This window comes from Cinclus cinclus, chromosome 11 (genome assembly GCF_963662255.1).
Source record: "Cinclus cinclus chromosome 11, bCinCin1.1, whole genome shotgun sequence".
NCBI classification, from domain to species: Eukaryota; Metazoa; Chordata; class Aves; order Passeriformes; family Cinclidae; genus Cinclus; species Cinclus cinclus.
Window position 1 is genome coordinate 10,956,132 of NC_085056.1, and position 22,439 is coordinate 10,978,570.

General features: G+C 42.9%; 1 protein-coding gene across 3 annotated transcripts; it reads right to left on the reverse strand.

The window, feature by feature from the left end:
• Positions 1–906: 906 nt before the first annotated feature.
• RBL2 (RB transcriptional corepressor like 2) lies at positions 907–20,480 on the reverse strand. Of its 3 annotated transcripts, none has more exons than XM_062500315.1 (22): positions 20,248–20,479; positions 18,814–18,944; positions 17,425–17,625; positions 16,667–16,731; positions 13,282–13,410; positions 12,349–12,509; positions 12,179–12,243; positions 11,301–11,487; positions 10,440–10,606; positions 9,834–9,943; positions 8,867–8,970; positions 8,382–8,519; positions 8,009–8,173; positions 7,360–7,471; positions 6,504–6,776; positions 6,115–6,248; positions 5,234–5,410; positions 4,989–5,060; positions 4,533–4,647; positions 3,331–3,533; positions 2,951–3,115; positions 907–2,582 (listed from the first exon to the last, which is right to left on the reverse strand). In XM_062500315.1, exons 1-22 carry the CDS (start codon positions 20,440–20,442, stop codon positions 2,412–2,414), a joined length of 3,240 nt encoding a protein of 1,079 aa, XP_062356299.1. In that variant the 5' UTR covers positions 20,443–20,479; the 3' UTR covers positions 907–2,411. The 3 variants fall into 3 exon arrangements, with proteins under 3 accessions (XP_062356299.1, XP_062356297.1, XP_062356298.1); XM_062500313.1 differs by having other exon boundaries at positions 5,977–6,248; XM_062500314.1 differs by lacking the exon at positions 4,989–5,060 and having other exon boundaries at positions 5,977–6,248; positions 20,248–20,480.
• Between the last annotated feature and the right edge of the window lie 1,959 nt (positions 20,481–22,439).

Here is a 22,439-nt window from a genome sequence, read left to right on the forward strand (position 1 = left end):
AAGGCTGGTCGCTAGGCTGGATTGCTCCAAGTTAAAACCAGCTAACAGCAGTTTGTTGAGTATCGCTTTATTTATTTAGAGAATGTAGAATTTTGTTTGATTTAGAATGAATAGTCTGAAAAATTATTCTTTTTATTAGACTGGGAAAAGGGAGAGAATGCTGTGTATTTTTGTAATCAGACTTGTGTATTAAAAGAAGCTGTTCCAGGAGCAAGGTAGGTGAATGAGTACTTGTGGTTTTTTGGTTGGTTGTTTTTTTTAGCATTTTCTTCAAAGTAGAAACTGCAGCTTCCATCTTTATTATTAGTTACAGCTGAGGGTAAGGTTACTTTTCAGAAAGGGACAGGAACAGCAGTTGATGAAACAGTCTCAGGCCCCCTAGGTAAAAAGGCAGGGGAACCCCAGTGCATCTTTAGCTGTACAAATACAGCACCAGCCAGTGGTGGTCAAAGCTGTTTGCAGCTACTTAAGAATGTTTAGAAATTTGCCTCAGTTGAAAGGTGAGTACCAGCACACAGGAAGGAATTCTGCTGTCACTGTGTGTGAGATCTTGTGTTAAAAGCTCCTGCAGGGACAGCAGATTGTCCTGGAGCCCTCCTGTGCTGTGCAGTGAGGCAGCCACCCCCTCCTCCTGTGCCAGGGAGCAGCAGCTGGAGCTGGAGCCTTCCCTGGCACTGCTGTCACTCCCAGGCCCTGCCTGGTGTCTTCTGATGGAGCGGCAGGAGGGGACATGCTTGGAAGGACCAGAGTGACTAAACCAGGGCAGGAGTAAATCCTTTCCCTTGTGGTGTGACTAAGATGTGATTATCTATTTTTAAACTTTCAATTGCAGTGTGGGACTGAAGTCCTTGCTGCAGATTTTCTAGCTTTGTGCATACAATGCTTTTTCACACACAAGCACAAAACTGGGAGTTTATAAAGTCTTTATTGAAAAATACAACTGCAGTATTTTCATACAAAGTGGAGTAAATGGAACATAGTAACAAGAAAGAAAAATTGTCTGACACTTCCATAAATATTTTTACAGAAACATCTACAGAACTTCTTGACTTCAGCTTTTTGCTATGCAGGTGAGAAAAAAAACATGTTTTTATTTCACTTCAGCTGAATTCAGAGTGGAATTCAGTCTTACTCAGTCCTATTATTCAGAAGGGCAGGAATGACTGAAAACAGGGCTTTTAGCTTTTGCTTCCTCAGAAGGTCTTTTGGAACACAAGTGTGCCACAACTTACATGAAGAGCACCCTGCCCCAGCACAGGACTGGCATCTTGTACTGTGGGAGAGGGTTGATATTTTCCTAACGAGTTTGGTATTTTGGACCTATTTTAAATGTAATCAAGTGGTAAGTATAATGTGCACCACCTGCTGATCCTGGTATTAGGGGAGAGAGTTCTCCCAGGCAGTCTGCTTTAGGCCTTTTTACAAAAAACAAAGCAAAACACAAAACTGAACTCTCAGGCCCTGTCCTTTAAACACGAAATCTCTAAGTATATTTTTTAGGAGATGGACACCACACCTTTCTGCTGCTGAGTGAGCAAGGGGTAGAGTGCCTGACTATCAAGCAACAAGCATATAAAATTCCTTGGAAAAAGTACACAGCCCTGGCTTCCTGTATTCTTTGCTGCATGTACATTGAATTACAATGAATTTTTAATGCCATTTGCTGACACAAGGAACAATGGGATGTCAGATTGAAATAAATACAAAAGTCATATTGTTTCAGTACAGAAAGACAGCTAACATTGGCTTTTGCAAAAAATATTCACATTTAAAAAGTGCCATTGCAAATATACAGCAAAATTCATCTGCCTTAAACATGATGTTTCATAGCCCACTCCCAAAAGTCACCTGGGGACCAGGAGTTCACTTTAACACACTGCACCACTCAAACCAATCCACACAATCACCTCCCTTGGTACAGCAAAGGGCCACACGTTAAAGCTCAACACCGTGGTGCTTCTCACGGGCACGTGGAACATCCTGAAGTGAGGCAGAGTCCATCTGTCCATCCAGCTTCCTTCAAGGCTCAAAACACTTCCCCCTAGTCCCTCTGTAAGCAGAACTGGACCGTGTGAGACTTGTTACTCCTAAGCTGCTAGTTTGTGAAGAACCCTGACCCTGAACCCAGGGCTCCATGCTGAGGCACCTAGACCTGTCTGGCCACAGCAGGCAGGGGTGAAGCACTGACTAGAGCAAAGCAAAGCTGTAAATACCTGCTGCAAGGGCCACAGCTGTGTTGGGGATGTGCTTTCCAGGCAAGGATGGAGAGCAGTCACTTGCCTTGTGAAGAGCTTAAGCAGGGCCTGGGGTTGTGTCAGGAGTCTGAGGTAGATCCTTCCTGTCCCCAGCCCTGTCTCCCTCCTGCCGCGGTCCAGGCTTGGTGCAGTCAGGGAGGGAGGAGCTGTGCAGGCTCAGTGAGACCCTCGGTCATTCGCTACGTCCTGGAGTCGTCTTAGCAGAGCTGTGTGATTCTCCTGGCAGATTCGCTTGGCTGGGGCTTCAGTGCCATCTTCCAGGAGGATGCCTCTCTTCTTTGTGGGTGTTTCTCCAGTTCGAACCATGCTGTTGATTTCCTTTAGCCTCTGGAGGGGAGGCAAAAGAAGGATAAGCTCTATTTTGTGACTGCCCCAATCTGATGTGAATTGTTGTTAGATGCAGTGCAGTGGGACTGGACAGACTCTTGTGTGGACAACTGTACTGTACCAAGGCATTTTTTTCATCACAGTACTGGTCTTTCCTTTACCAGAGTAAGTCTTAAACTCAGTGGAGTGTGTTGTGTGTCTGTATGCAGAACTCAAGAGGCCCATGCAGCCCTACAGCTGTGGCAGCTGCACTGGCAGTTTGATGAGCCTTAGGTGATGATGGACAAGGTAAACAAAATATCGTCTTGCAGAGTCTGCTCTAAGAGTTAAGGAATCAAAAAAATCAAACTGAAACCCTTTAGTCTCACCTTTGAGGGACTGCTGCTGAAGTAGTAGAATATTTTCTCTTGGGGAGAGAGGGCAGACTCGTTTCTGTGTGGTGAGATGTACACGGGGTGGTGCTGGGAGAGCTGCACTCTGCGGGGGGAGCCGAGGCGCACGAAGGGGTACGGCGAGAGCGGGGGGGAGTCCGTCTGCTCAGAGAGAACAGGGGCACTCAGAGCTGCAGCCTGAGCTCAGGGCTCTGCAGCAAGGCATTTCACACATATGATACCATACACACGTACAACAAATGCAGGTCCTGTCGTGCTGTGAGGCCACATTAGCATTTTTTAGTTCAAGGAAATTTCATGGCACGGTCAGAAGTTAAAGCTCTGCGTACGAAGAAAAAGCACAGAACGTAACTTACGGCATTTGTCGTGTACTTGAGGGCAAAGTCCTTGATCTGCTCGATGTAGACGTTGTTGTAGAACTGGATGAGGTCCCCTCGCTCCTCCTCCTCGGTGTCGCTGTTGGGGCCGCTGAGGCGGGTGGGGGTCGGGGGCGCGCTGGAGGGCTGGGGCACGGGCAGGGTGCTGCTGGAGCGCATCACCGGGCTGGAGTCACGGCTGCCTGCAGGCACAGCCAGGGATCAGGCACTGCCAGCCCCGCAGGAACCAGCCCTGCACACACACACAGCTGCTCCAGGAACCTGCTGCCACCAGCACTGATGCCTATTTGATCCCTGAGCCTTGTCCCTTACACGAAAGCTTTGTTGATTTCTAACTTCTTACAGTAAGGATGAACTGAACGGATTTGCTGTAGGAGCTGAGTTGCATGACAACATAAAAAGAGCTGAAACTCACATTTTTCAGCATTTGTGCTGTACTTTTAGCAGCTCTTTCTTGTTGCCACCTGGCACCATTTCAAATGAAGAATGGTAGTCTTTTTCTGTCAGTACGAGAAATACTTGGCTTAGCCATACTTCCTGCTAATTTAATGTGAGAAGATGCAAAATATATGTATTTTTTTGCTCCCTGCCATCTCTGACAGAAAATATTAATACCTACTGCTTATACCATCATCTATTAAATACCTTGAAAACTGCTGGTAGGAATACACAGCATCACTTCTTCGGTTTCCTTTATAAAAGTTAATTCAAGGAAAATATGTCAGTTCACATACCAAGAGAAGAATCCCCAGAGCTGTCAGCTATGCTGAAATCAATGCAGTGGGTGGTGTTCCTATTTCTGCAGACAGACAATGCTACAAAAGAAACTGCTGCAGCTCTGTGGTTGTGATAAGAGTAACTGTGAACCTGGGCTAGCCCAGATTTCCTTATTCTGCAGACTCCAAAGTTCTTTGGTGTGTGAGCTAATCTCAGAGCTCAGACCAGCACAGCAAATTCCCAAGGTAAGTGCACATGGGGAGAGATTTCAAACTGTCAGAGTGCAATAAAAACCTTGAGTTAGAGCAACCCTTAAATGTTATCAATATATTCTTAATTGTGTCTAAGTTTACCAAAGGAGGAACGATTTGGGGTGAAAGAACACAAAATCCAACTGTTTAGCTGATGCACACAGTTTTGGAAATGGAATTAAACCCAAACAGCTGGGATTTGGAATCACTCACTTCTTTCCTTGTTCCTCTCTTTGCTCCTGTCTGTGGGTGAGTTCTGCTGGCTGCTGCTGTCACTGCTGGCCGAGTGGCGGCGATGGCAGCCCTTGATGAGGACACTTCGATAGACCTGCAGGGACAGGGAGCAGCGTCAGCAGGGAGGGTGGAGCAGGCACCCAGGCAGGGAACAACTGCCTGCACGGCACGTCTGCAGCCTCCTAAGAGGAATAATAGCCCATGGGCACTGCCTCCTTAGGTTTCAAGTGAACATTTTCTATTTTAGGTACAGTTTAGCATAAAAAATGCTTTCAGCAGTGCAAGATTTTTGGGTATGACCACTCTGTTGGGAATGGTTCATAGACTGCTTCCCCTTAATACTAAATGTTGCTTTGCCACGTGATCTGTTCCCAAAACAGCATGAAGGCATTTAATAAAGCAGATCCCACATGGTTAAATAGTGACTGTGCTCACGTGACTCTTGGCTTGTGGCTGTGTCCGGTAGCAGCGCATGATGTTCTGGAATGATCTGTCTTCATTAGTAACCTAAGGGGGAGGGACGGAAAAGGTGCTGTTTTTTCTGCAGGTTTTTGGGTCTTTTGTTTGGCTTGGGGTGGTTGTATGTATTTTGTTGGTTTGGGGTTTTTTGAGAAAGTAGTATTGGGAGTATTAAGCATTAAAGGAGTTTCTTGTTTGCTTTTTCTTTGCTCCCACTTTACCTTAGTCATGACATAGATGGCACACATCAGCAGCTGGTCCAGGTGTCTGTCCATCATGATTTCAGGGCAGTGCACCAAGGAATACTCAAAGCACGTCCAGATCTTTTTGCGCAGCTCATCAGACACATCGAGTTTGGCACAGAGATCCCTCAGACGAACACTGGCCAAGTGATACACCTGTGACATTGGACACTGTGCTCAGGGCCACAGCAACACTGCTCCTCTGACCCAGCAAAAGAGTGACTCAGACTTGCACACCTGTAGAGCTTGTGCAAATGCTAAGCCAAGAGAAGAACAATTAAATTCAAACTTAATTTTTTTGCTTACAAGGCACAGACATTCTCAGTAGTGGTGTCAGTGCTAAGAAAACATTTGTTGGAAGCTTAAATTCTAAGCTGTCCTAAGCACAGAAAAGGCACTGTATTGTCTACAGTACTGAATAAACCAGAAAGTCTCAAAAGTGAACCTCTTTCTTTGGAAGAGCCTTCAAGAAAAGGGACACCTTTAAGAACCCGTTGGCCAAGTACAGAATCTATTTCCACATCCTGATGTGCCAGCACACTCCTTTGCTACTGAGAAACATCCTGCAGGAGAAAATTACTCTTCAGCTGCATATGTATAATTAAAGTACAGATAAAACGTACTATGTCCTCATTACTACAACCAGTAAGCGTGCATTTTTAAAATTACTGCAGGTTTACCAAAATAAGAACTAAGCAAAGCAAACTTAGATCAAAAAGTACCTTTCTGAAGAAGAGTGCAAGGGAGCCCATCTTGCGAGGCCTGACGGCCGTGGCAGCGAGGTGCTGCGTGTGTCTCTGCTCTCCAGGGGAGATCTGCTGCACTGCTAACTGGCCTGGCAACTGCAGTGCTGCCCCAGCCATCTGAGGGCTCAGGGTGCCAGCCAGAGTCTGGGCACTCAGAGGCTGCATGGGCCCAGACACAGCCTGGGGCTGGGTACCTACATTCACCTGGACTGGGAAGAAAGTTATTCCTCCATTTTCATTGGCAATGCCTGTAATGTAACAAAAAGAGCCTGAAGTAAGAGCAAGTTTCTTTTGAGTTTTTAAAAATAATTCAGTACCTCTTTTATTAGCTACTTATGACTAGACATTTAGTATATTACACATAAAACAGTTTAATCAAAACACTTTGGAAACTTCATCACAAGACAAGAAGATAACGAAGTTGAAGTAAGGTTTTCATAGTACTGCAGCTGTCCCTGGCTGTGTTCTATCACCCTGATGGCTGTGCAGCAGCTTCTCCTCACCTTGCACGGGTATTGTCACCGTCTGCCCATTGTTGGCCGTCACGGTGGCCGTTGCCACCGTCACCAGGGTCTGGCCAGGCACGGGGGTCACGGACACGGCCTCGGGGCTGACGTTCTGCACGGGCACGGCGCTCACCACGGGCTGCGGGGGCGCCCCGAGCGCCGCGCCAGCCTCGGGGGCACCGTCGGCGTCAGCGAACAGGCGCCGGCGCGTGGGGTTGGCCGTGGGAGAGCTGTACCTGTCATACAGGCTGGCAGGAGGGGACGAGAGGCCTGGCAGGGAAAACGCACGCACATACATATTGAGCTCTTGTTTTGTAATCCCTTGTTTTACAAACAGGTGATGGAAATCAAATGCAAACCAAAATACGTCATACAACGCTCTTCAGGAAAAAATGTTTAAAAACACAGATTGCTTTTACGGATTACTTAATCTTCAATAATGCTGTGTTTAATATTTTTTCTAACTTCACGCATTAAATTTTATTTTTTTCTAGCGGAAAAGGATTGAGATGTCACATAAGATAGAGTGGAGATTGTTTTCTAGTGTAACAATAAAGCAAACCAATTAAGAGTGCAAGCTGTGTGTGCACGTATAAAAACTGTTCAACACATACATACACATGCTGCTCATATCCATCACCTGAGAACACCCTATCAAAGCAGTACTGTTCACACTGATATGACAAATCCATCGGTCTCAGACTTCTGATGCAACTCTGTGAGCTGCAATACAAATACCCTTTACCAATGTGCTTGCAGCTAACTGTACATTGGCATTAAAGCAGCTTCCCCCCTTACATAATTTAATCTAAGTAAGCAACATACAGCATGTTCTGCTTTAAACATATCTCACCTTTTCCCAGGCCTCCACTTTCAGCACGAACCTCATTTATTCGCCGTGGTGTCAGTGGTGAACCTACAGCACTGTTCCCAGCAGATCTCTCAAAGTACTGAGGTGGCATTACCTAAAATATTTATCTTTTTATTAGAGTGTTTGTATCATACATTAACTACATAGCAAATTTTTAAAAGCTACTGCACTACAAATTTTGAACAGCAAAACTTTGTGGAAAAATAACAAGACCAGTGACAAACAGCCTAAGCTCAACAAAACCAGTAGTGAGAAGATATGCTGTGATAGTCCTTCTGTGGCTAATGTGTGCACTTTTTACCATGGCTCTTGTCTAATAATCCTTCCAAGTGTTACCAGTTCAAACCTTCCCTGCTTGATCATTTTGTTCACTGTTCTGCTACACCAACAAAATACTGGATAAAATAGTAGGTGAGAATCATCTCTGCTGCCTGTCTCTGTTGCAGATATCTCCGAAGAGATGACCCTGACCAGACCAGAGCACACTGTACTTGCTTTCCCTGCACTGATGGGCTGGGATGGTGGAACTGCTAACCAGGACATGTAAGGCTCTCCTTTGGGGTACAAAGCCCTCTCTCTGCCATCCTGTCTGACTGTGAAAGCTGTGCAAAACAGGAAGATGTGTGCTCACCTCTTCACAAGTAGGAACTTTGTTTTCATTCTCTCTGATCCTGTCCCACAGTACAGATTCCCTTTTCCATGCCATACTTTCCAGGATCTGTTCTTCAATGTGATTCAGGTGTTTTACCACTTCCCGACAAAGGCCGTCCTCTGCTCTAATGAAAACCTCAATTACCTGTGCAGTGGATAATTATCATCAACACAATGTACATGTTTCAGAGATTCACTCTTAAACAACAATTTAATTCCAATACTAGATTTTCAAGGAAGAAGAGACTATCAGAAATATGAAGGCTGCATTACAATGACTCAATCCTAGGCTGTCATGCAGATCAATGAGCACTCATGACTTTGTAAGCATTTCTAGCTATCAAACACATTACCTTGTAAAAATGATAAACTGGAATGTCAAATATTTCAGTGATGAATGGGAAGTTTCCAGGTGGGCTGTATGTAAAGGTAATGATCTCCAGGCAACATGCCAGCAGAGACCTGTGAAACACATCTTGCTCCAGTATTGCCTGCAAGAGTTGCAAATTTTAAAGCTTATTTTACAGTGTAACTATAAAACAACAAAATGCATTTTATTCTCTCAACAGCAAGATTCTCAAGCTTACAAAAAGTGTCCCCCTATTTTTTAAGGGACAAAACAGAGTTCAAAATGAGCCCCCTTAACTCATTAATAATTTCATCTTTGTGTTTGCAAACACAATTTCTTGAACCTTTTTCTTCCATTCAGATGTGCTTACAGGGTTCTCCTCAGAGATTTACCCTTGTTTTAAACAGCTGACAATTCTACTCTACATCTGTGTTCTTTTTTGCAGGTCCAACTTTAAAAGTGAGTAACTCTTCAATTAGTTTTCCTTACAGATAAGTCAGTGTCTCCCAGTCTCTTCCTCTCTTGCTCAATGACTGACTCCAAGACCTTGTAGTAGAGCATCTCAGCACGACGAAAATGTTTACTAGCAACATCTGCAGGAAGTGTAAATAGAAGCAATATTGTAAAATGCAATTAAAAAAGTATTATATTCTTCATCTTCAGATACAGAAATACAACAGTAGCTTGTGTGGATTTCTGTGCTGCTGTGGATACAATACTTTCAAGACTAAACCAGGTAATTTCAAGTTATTCAAATAATTTCTACTACACTGCACTGAATTGTGAATGCAGAGCAACTTGCTACTGAACCCAGATTTTGGTGACATCATCCTGTGTAAGAACAATCCTTAACATTGCTATAATGAACACAATTCAAACTGAGAAAATGCACCTGTGTGGATCCACCTTGCACTGTGCAACAAAAAGCACTGAAGCAACAAAGCTGACAAGAACAAAGGAAGGCCTTATTAAGAAACAAGGTCAAGAGCATCTTCCTTCTATTCAATCCATCTTCAGGCACTTCAGATATCAAGACAACTTTGCCAATCATGATTTGTGTTTATACTGGCAGGATTTTAATACCTGTACTAATCCATCCTCATATGTAAGCCAAAGTTGCTGTTGGGTTTTTAAAGATTACAGTTACTCAAGATTTTCCTTACCAGCACAGAAATCCATGCCATCACTAATATTCTTATATTTGATAAAAAAAGTGGTAGTTAAAAGTCCTTTTCACTTCTCTAGTGCTGAAAGTATGATCAAATTCCAGTGATTCAAGCTAAGGCTGATTATAAAATTTTACACAACCCTGAAATTTGCTATGTTTTAAGAACACAGGAAGAAGCAAGAGAAGTAGAAAAGACACTTGTGCTGAAACATAACCTGTATGTAAAACTTAATTACAAGAGATAGATGTGTTTATAGGCATTCTAGGGATAAGGAAAATGTTTCCCACCTTTGGAAAAATTACTGAATTCTCCTTCAGACTGAGTGCTCTGACAGTACACTTCGTGCATTTCTTTAACTCTGTTTGCAATGGATTGAGAAGGATCTCTGGAGCATGATCTGAAAATAAAAACAGAACATTTTCATACACTATTCCTACTAACACCAAGAACACCCTATGTCTTCATATGTTGAAAAAATAAAAAGTTGAAATATATTGGACAGCAATACAAACAGACCCAAATGTGTCTAACTGCAAAACAGTTTATCCACATGGAGAGCATAGTTTGGTTTGTATCTCCTACAGTATGGAGTGATTTCCTAGGTAGTGCCATTTGTTAAGCAGGAAGAAGTCTTGAAAATTTTATACTGGCAACTTGTTGTTAGACAAGCTCAGAACTCTCCTGGATTTTAAATGGTAAATGTTCATCAACCTCTAAGGACAGATGGGTCTAAATAAAGAGAACAGTCCTTTGAAATGTAATGTCTCTCTGGATGCAATTTTACTCCAGTAGTAAAAGACTGGCTCGTATTTTAAATTACACTGTTGAACATTAGTGTTAGCTATTAAAACCAGAATAGAAAATAGGATTATTTGGCTAAACCCCAAATTTACCTGAGTATCTGCTCCAGGTTTTCACTGGGGGCATTTTTCAGTCCTGCCAGCATCGTGTGCAGGCGGCTCAGGCTGTAGGTTGCTATGGAAACAGGTGTCACATAAGGGTTGCTCTCTTTAATGTACTTGCGGCCAGTAAGGGGGGTTGTGATCCTGAGTGACTTGGACTGAAAACAAAAACATAACCACATATACATAGACACCCTGTTAAAAAATTTGATAAAGGTCACAACATAAAAACATCAATCTTCAGAATTCTTAGTCTGTGTTATGGAAAAAATGGCTCCTAATCAAACAGCCTAAACCAGAGCATGACTCAGGTAAGAGCCAGCAATGAAGAACTTGTCTGTGTTGCTCAGTTGTTTGTATCAAAGTGTTCTGTACAAAAGAGGGGATGTGATCCATGCTGAAATGAAGATGCTGGAATTAAAGTGTCAATTAGACTAATCTCAAAAATCCCTCCCAAACCCCAATATACCTTCCTAGCCTGAGTAACAAAGGTAGCTGTAGCTCATAGCAGAAGTGTACGGAGCCACGGTTTGCTTTCAGCAGGTTTAACCTTTAAGATGAGAAGTCCTTCTCATCAGCATTTTAGTTTATTTGCATCAGATCAAGCCATCACATTATAACAATGTAACATCAAGGATGTCCCCTCAATTAGCACACAGCAAAATCAATACATCTTCTAATTACCTTAGCACACAATAATTTCTTTTAACAAATACATTACATTCTTCACCATGAAGTCCATTTCCCAGTACTCCGCCCATTTTCCCCCCACACTCTGAGGTGTGTTTTATTTCATAGGCAGCCAGCGAGGGTGGCATACAAAAACAGAAACACAGACCATGCCATACTCACCCTGTCAAAATGCTGCTGCAAATTATGCTTCACTTGTACCCTTTCAGCTGTTTCCATTCCTGAAGGTGTGTTTAAGCACCTCGTGAGAGTTCCAATTTCTTCATCTGCATCCTCACCAAGGAATATTCGCTCATCGAGATTTCCCACTGACAGAACATACTCCTCATAGGCCTTATTGATGGCTTTGCTACAGCAGAAAAGAAAGACAGACAAATCCCCTTTATTTAGACTGCTTTGTTCACCTGCTCCCATCCTGAACACAGTTCAGGCCTGGGGGAAGCCTACTCCAAATTTCTTTTGGCTCTCACTGAAGCTCCTTTAAGATCTACAGTACCTTAAATATGACAGTGGCAAGGACATTATTTTCATTATGTATCTGATGCCCTGCCATTTATCCAGCTGCAGGAAAAACACAGTAAAATACTGAGAACTACTATTTCCTGGAAACTCCTCAAAATTTACACAGCATCATATCATAAACTATACTGAACCATCTGTATATCATTAAAAGAAAGTACATCCTACCCATAAACATCTCTAAGCACCACCAAACCCATTCTTTCTCTTCCCACTCAATGAGCTCCCATAGCCTTTTCATAATAAGTCTGAGTTACACACACCCACAAAAAAAAAAAAAATCCAGGAAAGGGAAACGGGAATAAAAGCAGGCATCAGGTATCACCATCCTGAAGCACCATTGTGCTTTCAAGCAGGCCTCAGCCCCCAGCACAGCCAGGAACAGGAAGGCAGTGCTGGGTGGCCATGACTGAACACACAAGGCATGGCTGCTACCAGTGCTCACTGCTCAGACCAGCCAACAGGAGCAGCTGGGCCACAGAGGGACACTCCTGCAAACCAAACCACAAACAGGGACTTACACACTATCTCCAAAGTTCCCAGGATCTAGAAATCCCGTCAGATTTTCATCTTTTCCTTTTAAAAGCTGTAAGACATTTAAGAACAAAAGGTGGGCATTACATTTCTTACCAAGGTTTTGAAGACAACAAGTAAGGAGAGATTTTTCTACATTACAAATTTACTGACCAACCTTTTTGTCAAAAAGTTTCCGAATATATGGCTTCCAAAAATGTTCCTTTATACCTTTTGCTTCTAAAACTAATCCATAATGTAAGGAACACAGTTTTTCAATGATGCAGGGAGGATCAGATGATACTTTATAATCCTTACTATGGAAGTCTTCAGGTAGACCTACAATTCAGAATATTGTATGATTCAATTTTGGAAATCCATGTCCTGCTTTCTTATTAAACTTAAATTCTACGCTGTATAGTCAAGGTAGCATGAAATTAAAACAGCAAACTAATTAGTTCTCGTGAAAGAACTGCTAATTACGTAATGCCCACTTAACTGGATAATGTTATCAAAAGAAAATTTTGAGTTAGAGATTTGAAACCATTTGTTACTGAGTGATAAAAATTACATATATCAATTCTAATAGGAACAAAAATCAAACACCATTGAACTACAATATTTATTTGAGATAATGGTCTCAGGTCACATCTGAAGCACTACCAGTGAAGGCCAATCCGGTACAGCACTGAAAATGAAGTGCAAGTCTGGGAAGAGTTACATCAGAAATTCAATGGCAACTTCTCACCATTCATTTGAATTTGTGGTTATGAACAGCAGCAATCCAGAAATGAGAGAGAAACAAATCTCCCATTTGAGCCCTGGGTCCTTCTGAACTGCTGCATCACAGAACATTCCAGTCTCACTGTATCCAGTGATGGCTGTGTCATTATGCACTTTTGACACTAAACCCACATCAACTTAAAGTATTACTCTGGAACTACCTTCAAGGGTATTTCCACAGTACATCAAATTCTTGACCTAATGTATTATTGACAAAATGTACTAGTCAGTTATTACATGTTACATTTATAAGAATGGAACTGCATAACCAGATATAGAAAATATTAATTCTCATGCAGTTCAAATCAACTTCATTTTTTCAACATACCCTTAAAATTAGGATTCAGGAGCTCTTTACGGTTAGGACACTGCAAAGCATTTCCATACACGAGATCCAAAGCACATAACAAGAGATGGTAGGAATTGACCAAGTCATCACTGATCATAGGAAAATTTCCTGCAATATTAGAAAAACATAAGACATAAAAGTAACAAGGATTTAAGAATTTTTTTAACCAAGAGACTGTTAACGTTTGTATTACAATCAATACTGGAATCTTGGAAACACAGACTTTGGTGACTGTAAGTACCTGGATAGCAACACAGGCAGTAAAGCAGACTCAAAGTAACACATAACAAATATAAAAGTAAAATATTTTTTCAGAAACAACAACTGTGAAGGAACTCACATATATTGTGCTGTTTTGAAGCTTACCAAAAGGTTAATAAGTAAGCTGTTGTTGCTCCCTCATTCACAGTAATCTCACTAACCAGTGCATAAATAACTTGCAGCAGCACAAACTGTACCATGCAAACTGCCTCAAGGAAGGGAAACGTGCTTCCCTCACTCTGGCAGCAGCAGCCCCACTGCCTGGCACAGTCTCGTCCTTCATGGGACTCCCACTGCACCTGCCCGAAGCAAATTCTGCTCTGAAGGCCAAGAGGGGTAGAATGGGTTCTGAGACTCAACTTTTCCCCTTTTCCACTGCTGTAAACAGATGCAAATAACTTTAACTTTGGCAAGGCTAGACACAGGTTTTCAGAAGGCCCAGAAACTGCTCCCTCCTTCAGCCCCTGCCCCTCACTCCCAGAACAAACTTGTACTTAAAGTCAGACTTCTTTTTAACAATCTGATTTCTTGCAAAAAAATTTGCTGACAGCATATTCATTATAAACAGTAATAAACATAACTGTTTTTCTTGTGCTTTACAGAAGAGCTAAAATGTGCCTATCTCTGATCTGGTTTATTAAGTATTTTTTATTTTTCATTTTCCTGCAGAAAAGAGTCCTTGTAACTTCACTCTTTTAACACCTTTCACCAAGACTATAACTGGAGTTGTACATTACTCCTTACTGAACTCATTTATATTTGTGATATTTCTCTAGAGGAGGGGCCCTAGATAAAAACAGTTTGGTAAAATAAATTATACAATTATTCAATAATATAAATCACAATTCTGTTATTTGTTACACACAGCACGATGTTTCTATTACTCCTTAAATACTAATAACTCTTCCAGTCTTTTCACCCTCCCTTTTTTCTCAGGGAAGCTCCAAATCACTTATCTGAGCCCACTCTGAAGAACAGGTTTAAATTCTTGAAGAAATCTATCACATAGTAATAAACTTCCTTAGAACACATTGAAATGGATATATGATTAGAGAATTTTTCTCAATTATGCTGCTATTTTTTTACCAGTAACATACCAGTTTATTCAAATTTATGTTATTTTCATGTTTGCTAGAAGAAAAACAATCTCAATGCAGATAATTTAAACTGTTTTTAAAAATAAACCCTAGATGAAATTCTAATTAACTTTACTCATGTATTGGTTATTTCTAAATCATTAAATGTTCACAGCAAAGCAATGAAAACCTTAAATACTGATAGCAAACCTTTAATCAGTAAAATTCTCAAAGTAACTATCATAACATAGGTTCAATTCCACATACCACGACAATCCTTACTGTCTGCACAAAAATAAATGTAATTTCACAGTACTAGTAGTTCCATAGTAATTTTTTTGTTGCTGACATTTCAAACAAAGCTCCCTTTCACAACCTTGCACCAAATAATAAAAAACAATCCATTTTAAAGAAAGAAATAAAAGAGTTTGAAGAGCAATTCTTACAAATAGTATGCTGAAGTGCAGTCCCACTGAAGGGACTCTCAGCTGCAGTGCATGAACTGAAGGCAATGGGCTGCAGGAGCAGACAAGCCTGGGCCTGCCACTGATGTCTGGTTGCTGTGACAAGGATTTACTGCCCACCTCCAAACCACACAGCACAAAACCTCACACCAACACCTAATGCCTTCATAGTCAACACTCAGTTTCCACTTTTGTGCAGCCACACATTAATAATCATCTAGTAACTTCACAGCTTCTATGCATTGCAATTTTTTTTCTTTTCCTTTTAAAATTTAATGGGATGTGTTATCAACATGGTATTCTCCATAGGGTTAGTTACCATGTCTGAAACTGCTTACAATTAACATGTAGTGAATCGATAATGCAATTACTCAAACATATCAGTCAATAACTGAGCAAGAGGAAGACCCCTAAAGTCCCTCTGCCCCTTGTCAACCATCCAGTCTGCCCACAGAAGTGAGGACTTTACAGAAGGGAAAAGAAAAACCTGTGATCTTCCAGACTGACCTACTTACTATCTCAGCTGCCTACCTGTGTTAAGGAAGTGAAGTCCTGGCTGACTGGAAATAAGTACAGTACTAACTCTGCTCTGGGCTCAGTGGTTGAAATCATGCTGTGTTTCAGGCTGAAAGCACCATATTGTTCAGGAAAGACTTCTCTTGCCCAATAAGGTGGAATTTGCAGCCTTACAAAAAGGCATCTTCCTCACAGGATGGAATGCTCAGTGCAGCACTTGTGCCCCAGCATGCCCTTCCTGACCTTTGTGCAGGGATGTGGTGCTGAGGGTCCAGCACTGCTGCCAGCAACCCTCTGCAGTGTGGCACAGCATAGAAACAAAGGCTTTGTAAACAAAATTCTGTGCTGAACAAAATCAGTGCCAGGCCATTCAGTATTGCCACAGCCTACTCTGTCCTAGCCTCAAAATCACCCAGTTAAGGAAATCATAGCACACTGTAGGAATCTTAACACTGATTCACTTTTAAACTTGAAAAAACACATCGCACCACACACTCCCAAACCAAAATAAAATTCCTTTTATTGCTCTCCTTGAGAAAACTTAAATATTTGTTTTCCTTTAACAGGTGTTATATTATGAAAAAAAAAAACAAACGAGTTACTGGATATTATCAGTGGATCTGAACCTACAGTAGTGCTCTTTCCATGTGGAATATCAAACCTGTCTTTATTTTCCCCAAAGCACTACTTTGCTTATACATCACTCACAGTGAACACTCATCAAAGCAGGACCTGAAAGAAGGCCTAGGGATGTGGGAACTCAATTTTTAAGACACAGATTTAATGAGAAAAGATTTCAGAATATACGTGCAATGACTGAACAACTGAAGTCTAAAATGAGGATTTAATCCTGTGCCTTCCTTTTTCTCCCAACAGTCACTATCAAGAAAAACATCTGAAATTCTCTACTATTTTTATAAGCTTTAAGGTAGCTCTTACAATAAAGGTTACATGTACACTGCACTTACTGGTTGTTTCAAGGACTGATATAAAATAATGACTAATAAAACTATGTCTACTGCCTTTAATCCCTTTCACATCTCTTACCTTTTGCATGAACAAACAGCACCCAACAAAAGTGGAAAACTTCGGTCACAGTACATGGTTGTCGCCTTTTAGAGAAAAATACATCAAGAAGACAATAAGCTCAATTAATCAAAACTGATAAAACATCATACTAATTCAAAACTAAGCTTTACTACAGTGTGGCCAAAAGCTTACACTGTTCCCACAAAACCCTGACTGAAGGAAATACAGAAAGATGCACAAAACCTAAAAGATGTTTCATGTAGGCACAACTGGAACCTCAGTCTCAGCCTGGAAGATCAATTCTGCAGCATTCCTAATACAAATAGTAACAAAGAAACAAAGCTTCTACTATAAAATTAAATATCCACGAGACCTGCAGCTATGAAGAAATCCAGGGGAGTTACTGGGCAGTCAAACAGACTGAGCTGTACTATAAGTTATTAAAGCCATGCAGATCATAAAAGGATCAAATTCTTTCTGTCCTTCCCATCTCTGCCACACTAGTGTTTCCCTTGCCTACAGGCTGATTGAAATCTCTCCCCTCTCCCCCATCCCCCAAATAATCAGAAATCAGCAGCAGCTTTAGGATTTCCTGCCCTTGTCAGATCTGAGACTGAAAAAGAGACTAAAAATTTACTGCAAGGACAAACCGACTCTGATATTATAAACAACAACTATGAAAATACAGTCAAATACAACTAGAACAACCAAGCAACTTCACTGTACTTTCACTAAAGTAATGCTCTCAAGTCAGCCTAGAAATAACAGAAACACACCTCTGTTTTCTTCCTCTCTGTTGACGAGGTTGGTCTTCTTGAGGATACCTGAAAACGTCCTGAAAAATGGGCTCATACTTCTTAAAGATGACTGCAGAAACGGTGAAGTTTCTCTCTAATCTCTCAGTTCGCTCTCTGAACTGGGATGGAAGATTTGCCATGTCTTCCCACTTCTTCATCTTGTTAAAAAACTCGATCAAGCTGGAAATACCAAATGGGTTAGATCAGAAAGGCCATTTGTTCTTCCTGCAGAAATAAACTCTACGTTTTCAATGAAAGTGCAATTTCTACAGCCCAAACTACTGATGAAATGGTGGCACTGCAAGCATGATAATGAACTCAGAGCCAGTCCTTCACCCATATGAGCTCAGACAGCTCATGAAATATTTTTAGATCCTCGGCTGATAACCATGTTAACTATGTACTCACAGGTCTGGCATCTTCTCACAAAGACAAAACCAACTCCAACAGTTAGATTATTCTGGAATCAGACTTACCTCGTTTTTCTGAATAATTTATTAATTTAAATAAAACAACCTGTGGGACCTACACTGCTAAGAATATTCTACAAAGCATGAAAAACCTCTTGAAGTTTTAATAAATTGCACTTTGCAAATTTGGCTTTAGTTCCATTTCTGCTTCTTTGTCAACACATCCTTTTTCAGTGTTATTAGTCCTGATAGCCCAGATCACAGAAACAATTTATCGGCATTCCCTGAATTTCTGATTTGGAAGACAAAATCTTATGAGGAACACTTCTGCATTATTTAAGCCAACAGCAATGCTTCAACAATAGTGGAAATGGGATAAAAAGTACATAAAAAAGAACATTCTTTCTTTTTTATGTGACAATCTATGGAATTTTTAGAAAACAGTGAGATTGCTAATAAGTAAAGTCAATTGTTTCAGAAGCTTTATTACTTTATGGGCATAAACATACTCAAGTTTGTTCATTAGATTCTGACCTCATTTAGTGACATTAGCAAGAACATGTGAAAAGTGAAATTTTCTTATGCAAAAATGGAGATAAATCTTGTGAACATTTTCACAGAGAACTACAAATGGTTTCTCATGTGAGAAGTTCACACTTGGCACACCCCAGAAATTGACTGCTCTTCAGTGACTGGCTTCTTTCTCCTCTGAGTGAAGGAAGTCAATCTCTTATTTTCAAAACCAGAGTTTTTATGAACATAGTACTGAGCCAAAGGAGCTGCCCTACTTCTGTGGCAATGAGCTATAACACAAATATTCCAGGGATATAAAGGCTATCTTCAAAAGCAGGAAACAAGAAACACATTCAGCTTTTATTCTCTATTGCCAATTTCACAAGGTGATAAGCTCTCTTTGAGATTTTCTAAGTGTCTAAAAATCAGCAAGAATAAAAGTTACCTTTGGTCTGAACAGCGCAGGATTCTGGTTAAGGATACATAATTTCCTTCCGCTGTTCCTCGGCTCACAGTTGGAACTGCTTTCCTGCAAGCCACGTACAAGGCACAAGCCAGCCAATGCATGTCATTTCCCTGTGAATCAAAATATCAGGCATCTAAAAAACTTAGCTGAAAAGAAAAACATGTTTTTCAGCTACCCCAGCATCGGGGAAAAGCACTGTATCCTGAACAGATGAGGTCCAACCAGTAAGAAAGTTGATTCGCCGTTTCAAACTTCTGCTGTGCTTCGGGTTTTTAACTGCAGCAAAACAGGTGCTAAACAGACACTGAACTGCATCAAAACTAAACTTACTAGTTACCATTATAAATTTCACATTTGATTCAAAGTGTGAAATATGTTTTGATTATATGAAAATACATTCTTAGTGTTGTTGATCTCCAGAGTTTTGTACAGCTTGGATTTAAAAGAAAAAGGAGGAAAAAAAAGTTACAGTTCTTGCAACCGAAACATTCTTCTGCCCAGAACACACGGTAGGAAAAGAAAAGCATCACTGCCATTTTGCTCTGTACCTCTATATTACACAGCAGAACAATTATTCAATCTGGCACCTAAAGATAGAAATTAATTCTAATGAGCGCTTGAAATTTTATTCTGCGTCTTTGATCACACAGTAACACTTCAGCGGGAAAAAAGACAGGTAAAACAAGGGGCCAAACTGAATTCGATGCTGTGGTTCTGCCGAGCTCCGTGATGTCAGGGTCCCGGCTGAGCGCACACCTCCGGGGGCGAGGCAAGGCTCGGTCCCGAGCATCGCTGCCCGTCTGCGATGTGACAGCGGCGCTGCCGGAGCGGGGCTGCTCCTTCCGCAGCACCGAGCCCTGCCCGGGTGCGGAGCGGCCGCAGCTCTGCCCTGAGAGCAGCCCGGCCACCGGGAGGGCAGCGCTGGGGGGCCCGGGCTGCCGAGGGTTATCACAAGCGCCACCTTCGCTACAGGAAGACACCGATAAAAGGCGCTTCCGAAGCTCCCGGGCGCGTCACCGCGTGTTCCTGTTTTCAAGAACGACGCCACCAACCCTTTACCTTTTACCCTTCACCTCCCGGAGCAGTGCCGCGGCCGCTCAGAGCCCCACAAAAAATAACAAATGCGATCACACCTGCGCTGGGCATCTCCGCGGACCCGCGGCGCTGGCCGAGGCCACCGTGCCGCTCCTCGGCCGAACCGCTGGGACCCCGCGGACCACAGCGACGGGGGCTCTGCCATTTTTAACACCTTGCCGCCGCTACGACTCCCAGTCGCGATGGTTGTTCCCGGCCGCCCGGGCGGTGCGAGGGAGAGGCCGCCGCGCCTCCACCGCCGTCCCTTTCCTCCGCACTTCACCCCCGCCTCCCGCGCTGCCCCCCGGCCCGGCCGCGGCCCCTTCGCGCCTCCCTCACCTCCAGGGTGTAGTTGCGCCTCATGCTCTGGTAGCTCAGCCAGGCCTCGGCGCGGGCACGTTCGTCCATGTTGAGGCTCCTGCAGAGCTCCTCGTAGCGCTGCCGGGTCTCGCCGTCCTCGCCCGGCGGGGACGGGGCGGCGGCCGCGCCCCCCGCGGGACCCGGCTCGGCCCCGGCCGCGTCCTCGCTCGCCATGCCGCGCCCCGCCGCTGGGGGGCAGCGCCGCGCTCCGCGAACCGCGCCTGCGCCGCCGCCCCGCGCGTTCGAATCCAAACACCGGGGGACGGGCCCCGCCCCGCCGCGCGCCGCGCTCGCTCATTGGCCCGCGGGGCGAGCGCCGGCTCCGCCCGCGCGCAGGCGCACGGCGCGCGCTCCTACCGCGCACCGCGAGACTCGACCCCGGCGGGGCGGGGCGGGGCGGGGCCGGGCCTGGGCGGGCAGGGAGCCGTGAGGGGCGGGCGGCGGTTTACAGAAACATGTACAGAAACATGTACAGAAACATGTACACACACCGTGCGGGGTACGGGAATGTGTACAGAAACGTACACAAACATGTACAGAAACGTACACAAACGTACACAGTGCGGGGTAGGGGCTGTACATAAACATGTACACAAACACGTACGCACATATATACATATATGTACACACACAGTGCCGGGTAGGAGCTGTACAGAGGCAGCGGGAGGTAGGAAAGAGAGGCAGAAATGGTTCCCCCTGGTCAAGTCCCAACCGAGCAGAGAGGAGGCTGCTGAAAATAAGATTGAAGTCCCATGCCTCAATTAAGTGATCAGTAAAATAGGCTGCACTTGATTAAAAGAGATTTCTTGACTCTGTTGGCTTGATTTTCTATTGCTGGTATTTCACGAACGCTGGAAGCTTCAGGGACAAAAAAAAAGAAATGTCAAGAAAAGATGATTTGGCTGACCTGATATGTGATCCAGGCCACAAATACACACGGGTACCCAGCACTGAGAAGAGCAGAAAGGCCGAGCTGGCACTGGGTGATGGTGATGCCAGCAGGGTCCCCCCCCAAACCTGCAGCCCCCCAGACTACCAGAACAACTTACAACATTACAAATGAGTGATTAGGCTGTATTTAATACCTTTTTTTTTTTTTTTAATAACAGAGGAACTGTGAACTTTGCAGTGAGGCCAAGTTCCTGCTCTGAGATATGCAGAGCATTGATGGGAAGCACTCTGCCACCCAGAAGACTATGTAAATGATATAGGGCTTTTCTGTTTAGCTAAATTTACAGTATCTACTAAAACACAAAGCAGCAATAACTTATTACAGCATTTAATTTCTACTGAGAAATATTCATCTACTCTTTAAAAATCCTTCATATAAAAAAAACAGAGGAACAAGCTGTCACAATATTGGAAGATAAAGCTGAGGTTAAAGGGGAAGTTAATATGCTGTGTGTGATTACACCTGTATACTTCCCTATGGTTTCATGCATCCAGACTTTGTAAATAATTGGCTTGACTGCTCTCGTGTAGAAAACTTTTTTAAATTCATTTAATGGTATACTGAAAACTCAGACAAGAAATATTTTAGTGAAATATTTTTTATCCCAGAGAATTTAGCTTCACTTGTTTCTCCACCTCTGCCCTCTTTCCCTCCTGCTCCTCCCCCATTAAAAAGATGCAAGAGTAATAAAGAGTTCTCCTCATATGGCATGTTAATTATTTGAATAATTTTGACTACTGGACTCCATGCTATATCTACCAATATGACAAGTAACAGCCACAAACACCCTCTCAGCCCAAGTCCCTCACAGCCACAACTGGCTACCCCCCAGTTACATACATTTTTTACTGTCTGTAATCTCAGAAATTTTCCCCATGAACATGCTCTTGTCCCCTGCTTTGAGCTGCTGCACACAGGTCAAACACTGTCAAGCAGAGGAGCTGACATGGCAGTTCCCAAATCAAATGCTTTTATCATCTGAGAGCAGAAAACAGTGTGAGGACTATTACCAGTTTTGGTGAGCACTAGGAAAAGTGGTCTCCTCTCTCTAGATGATGGTACTGTGTCTGACATGAGGATCCCAAGCATTTCCTGAACCAGCCTCCCTTTAATTCATGAGACCTTACCTGGAACACTAATGAGAATTGTGTCAGGTCTCGTTCACACTGGAAACATACAGGAAGCAGATCAAACAAGTCCTCATTTTCCAGTTTAACTT

Excerpts from the sequence above, each read along its gene's own strand:
- RBL2 (XM_062500313.1), bottom strand. The coding sequence starts at position 20,442 with ATGGCGAGCGAGGACGCGGCCGGGGCCGAGCCGGGTCCCGCGGGGGGC. Across the intron at positions 11,488-12,178 it reads GGGAACTTTGGAGATAGTGT|CAAAGCCATCAATAAGGCCT; the intron begins GTAAGTCCCTGT and ends TTTCTGCTGTAG. Across the intron at positions 5,411-5,976 it reads TTGCACTCTTCTTCAGAAAG|GTGTATCACTTGGCCAGTGT; the intron begins GTACTTTTTGAT and ends CCAATGTCACAG.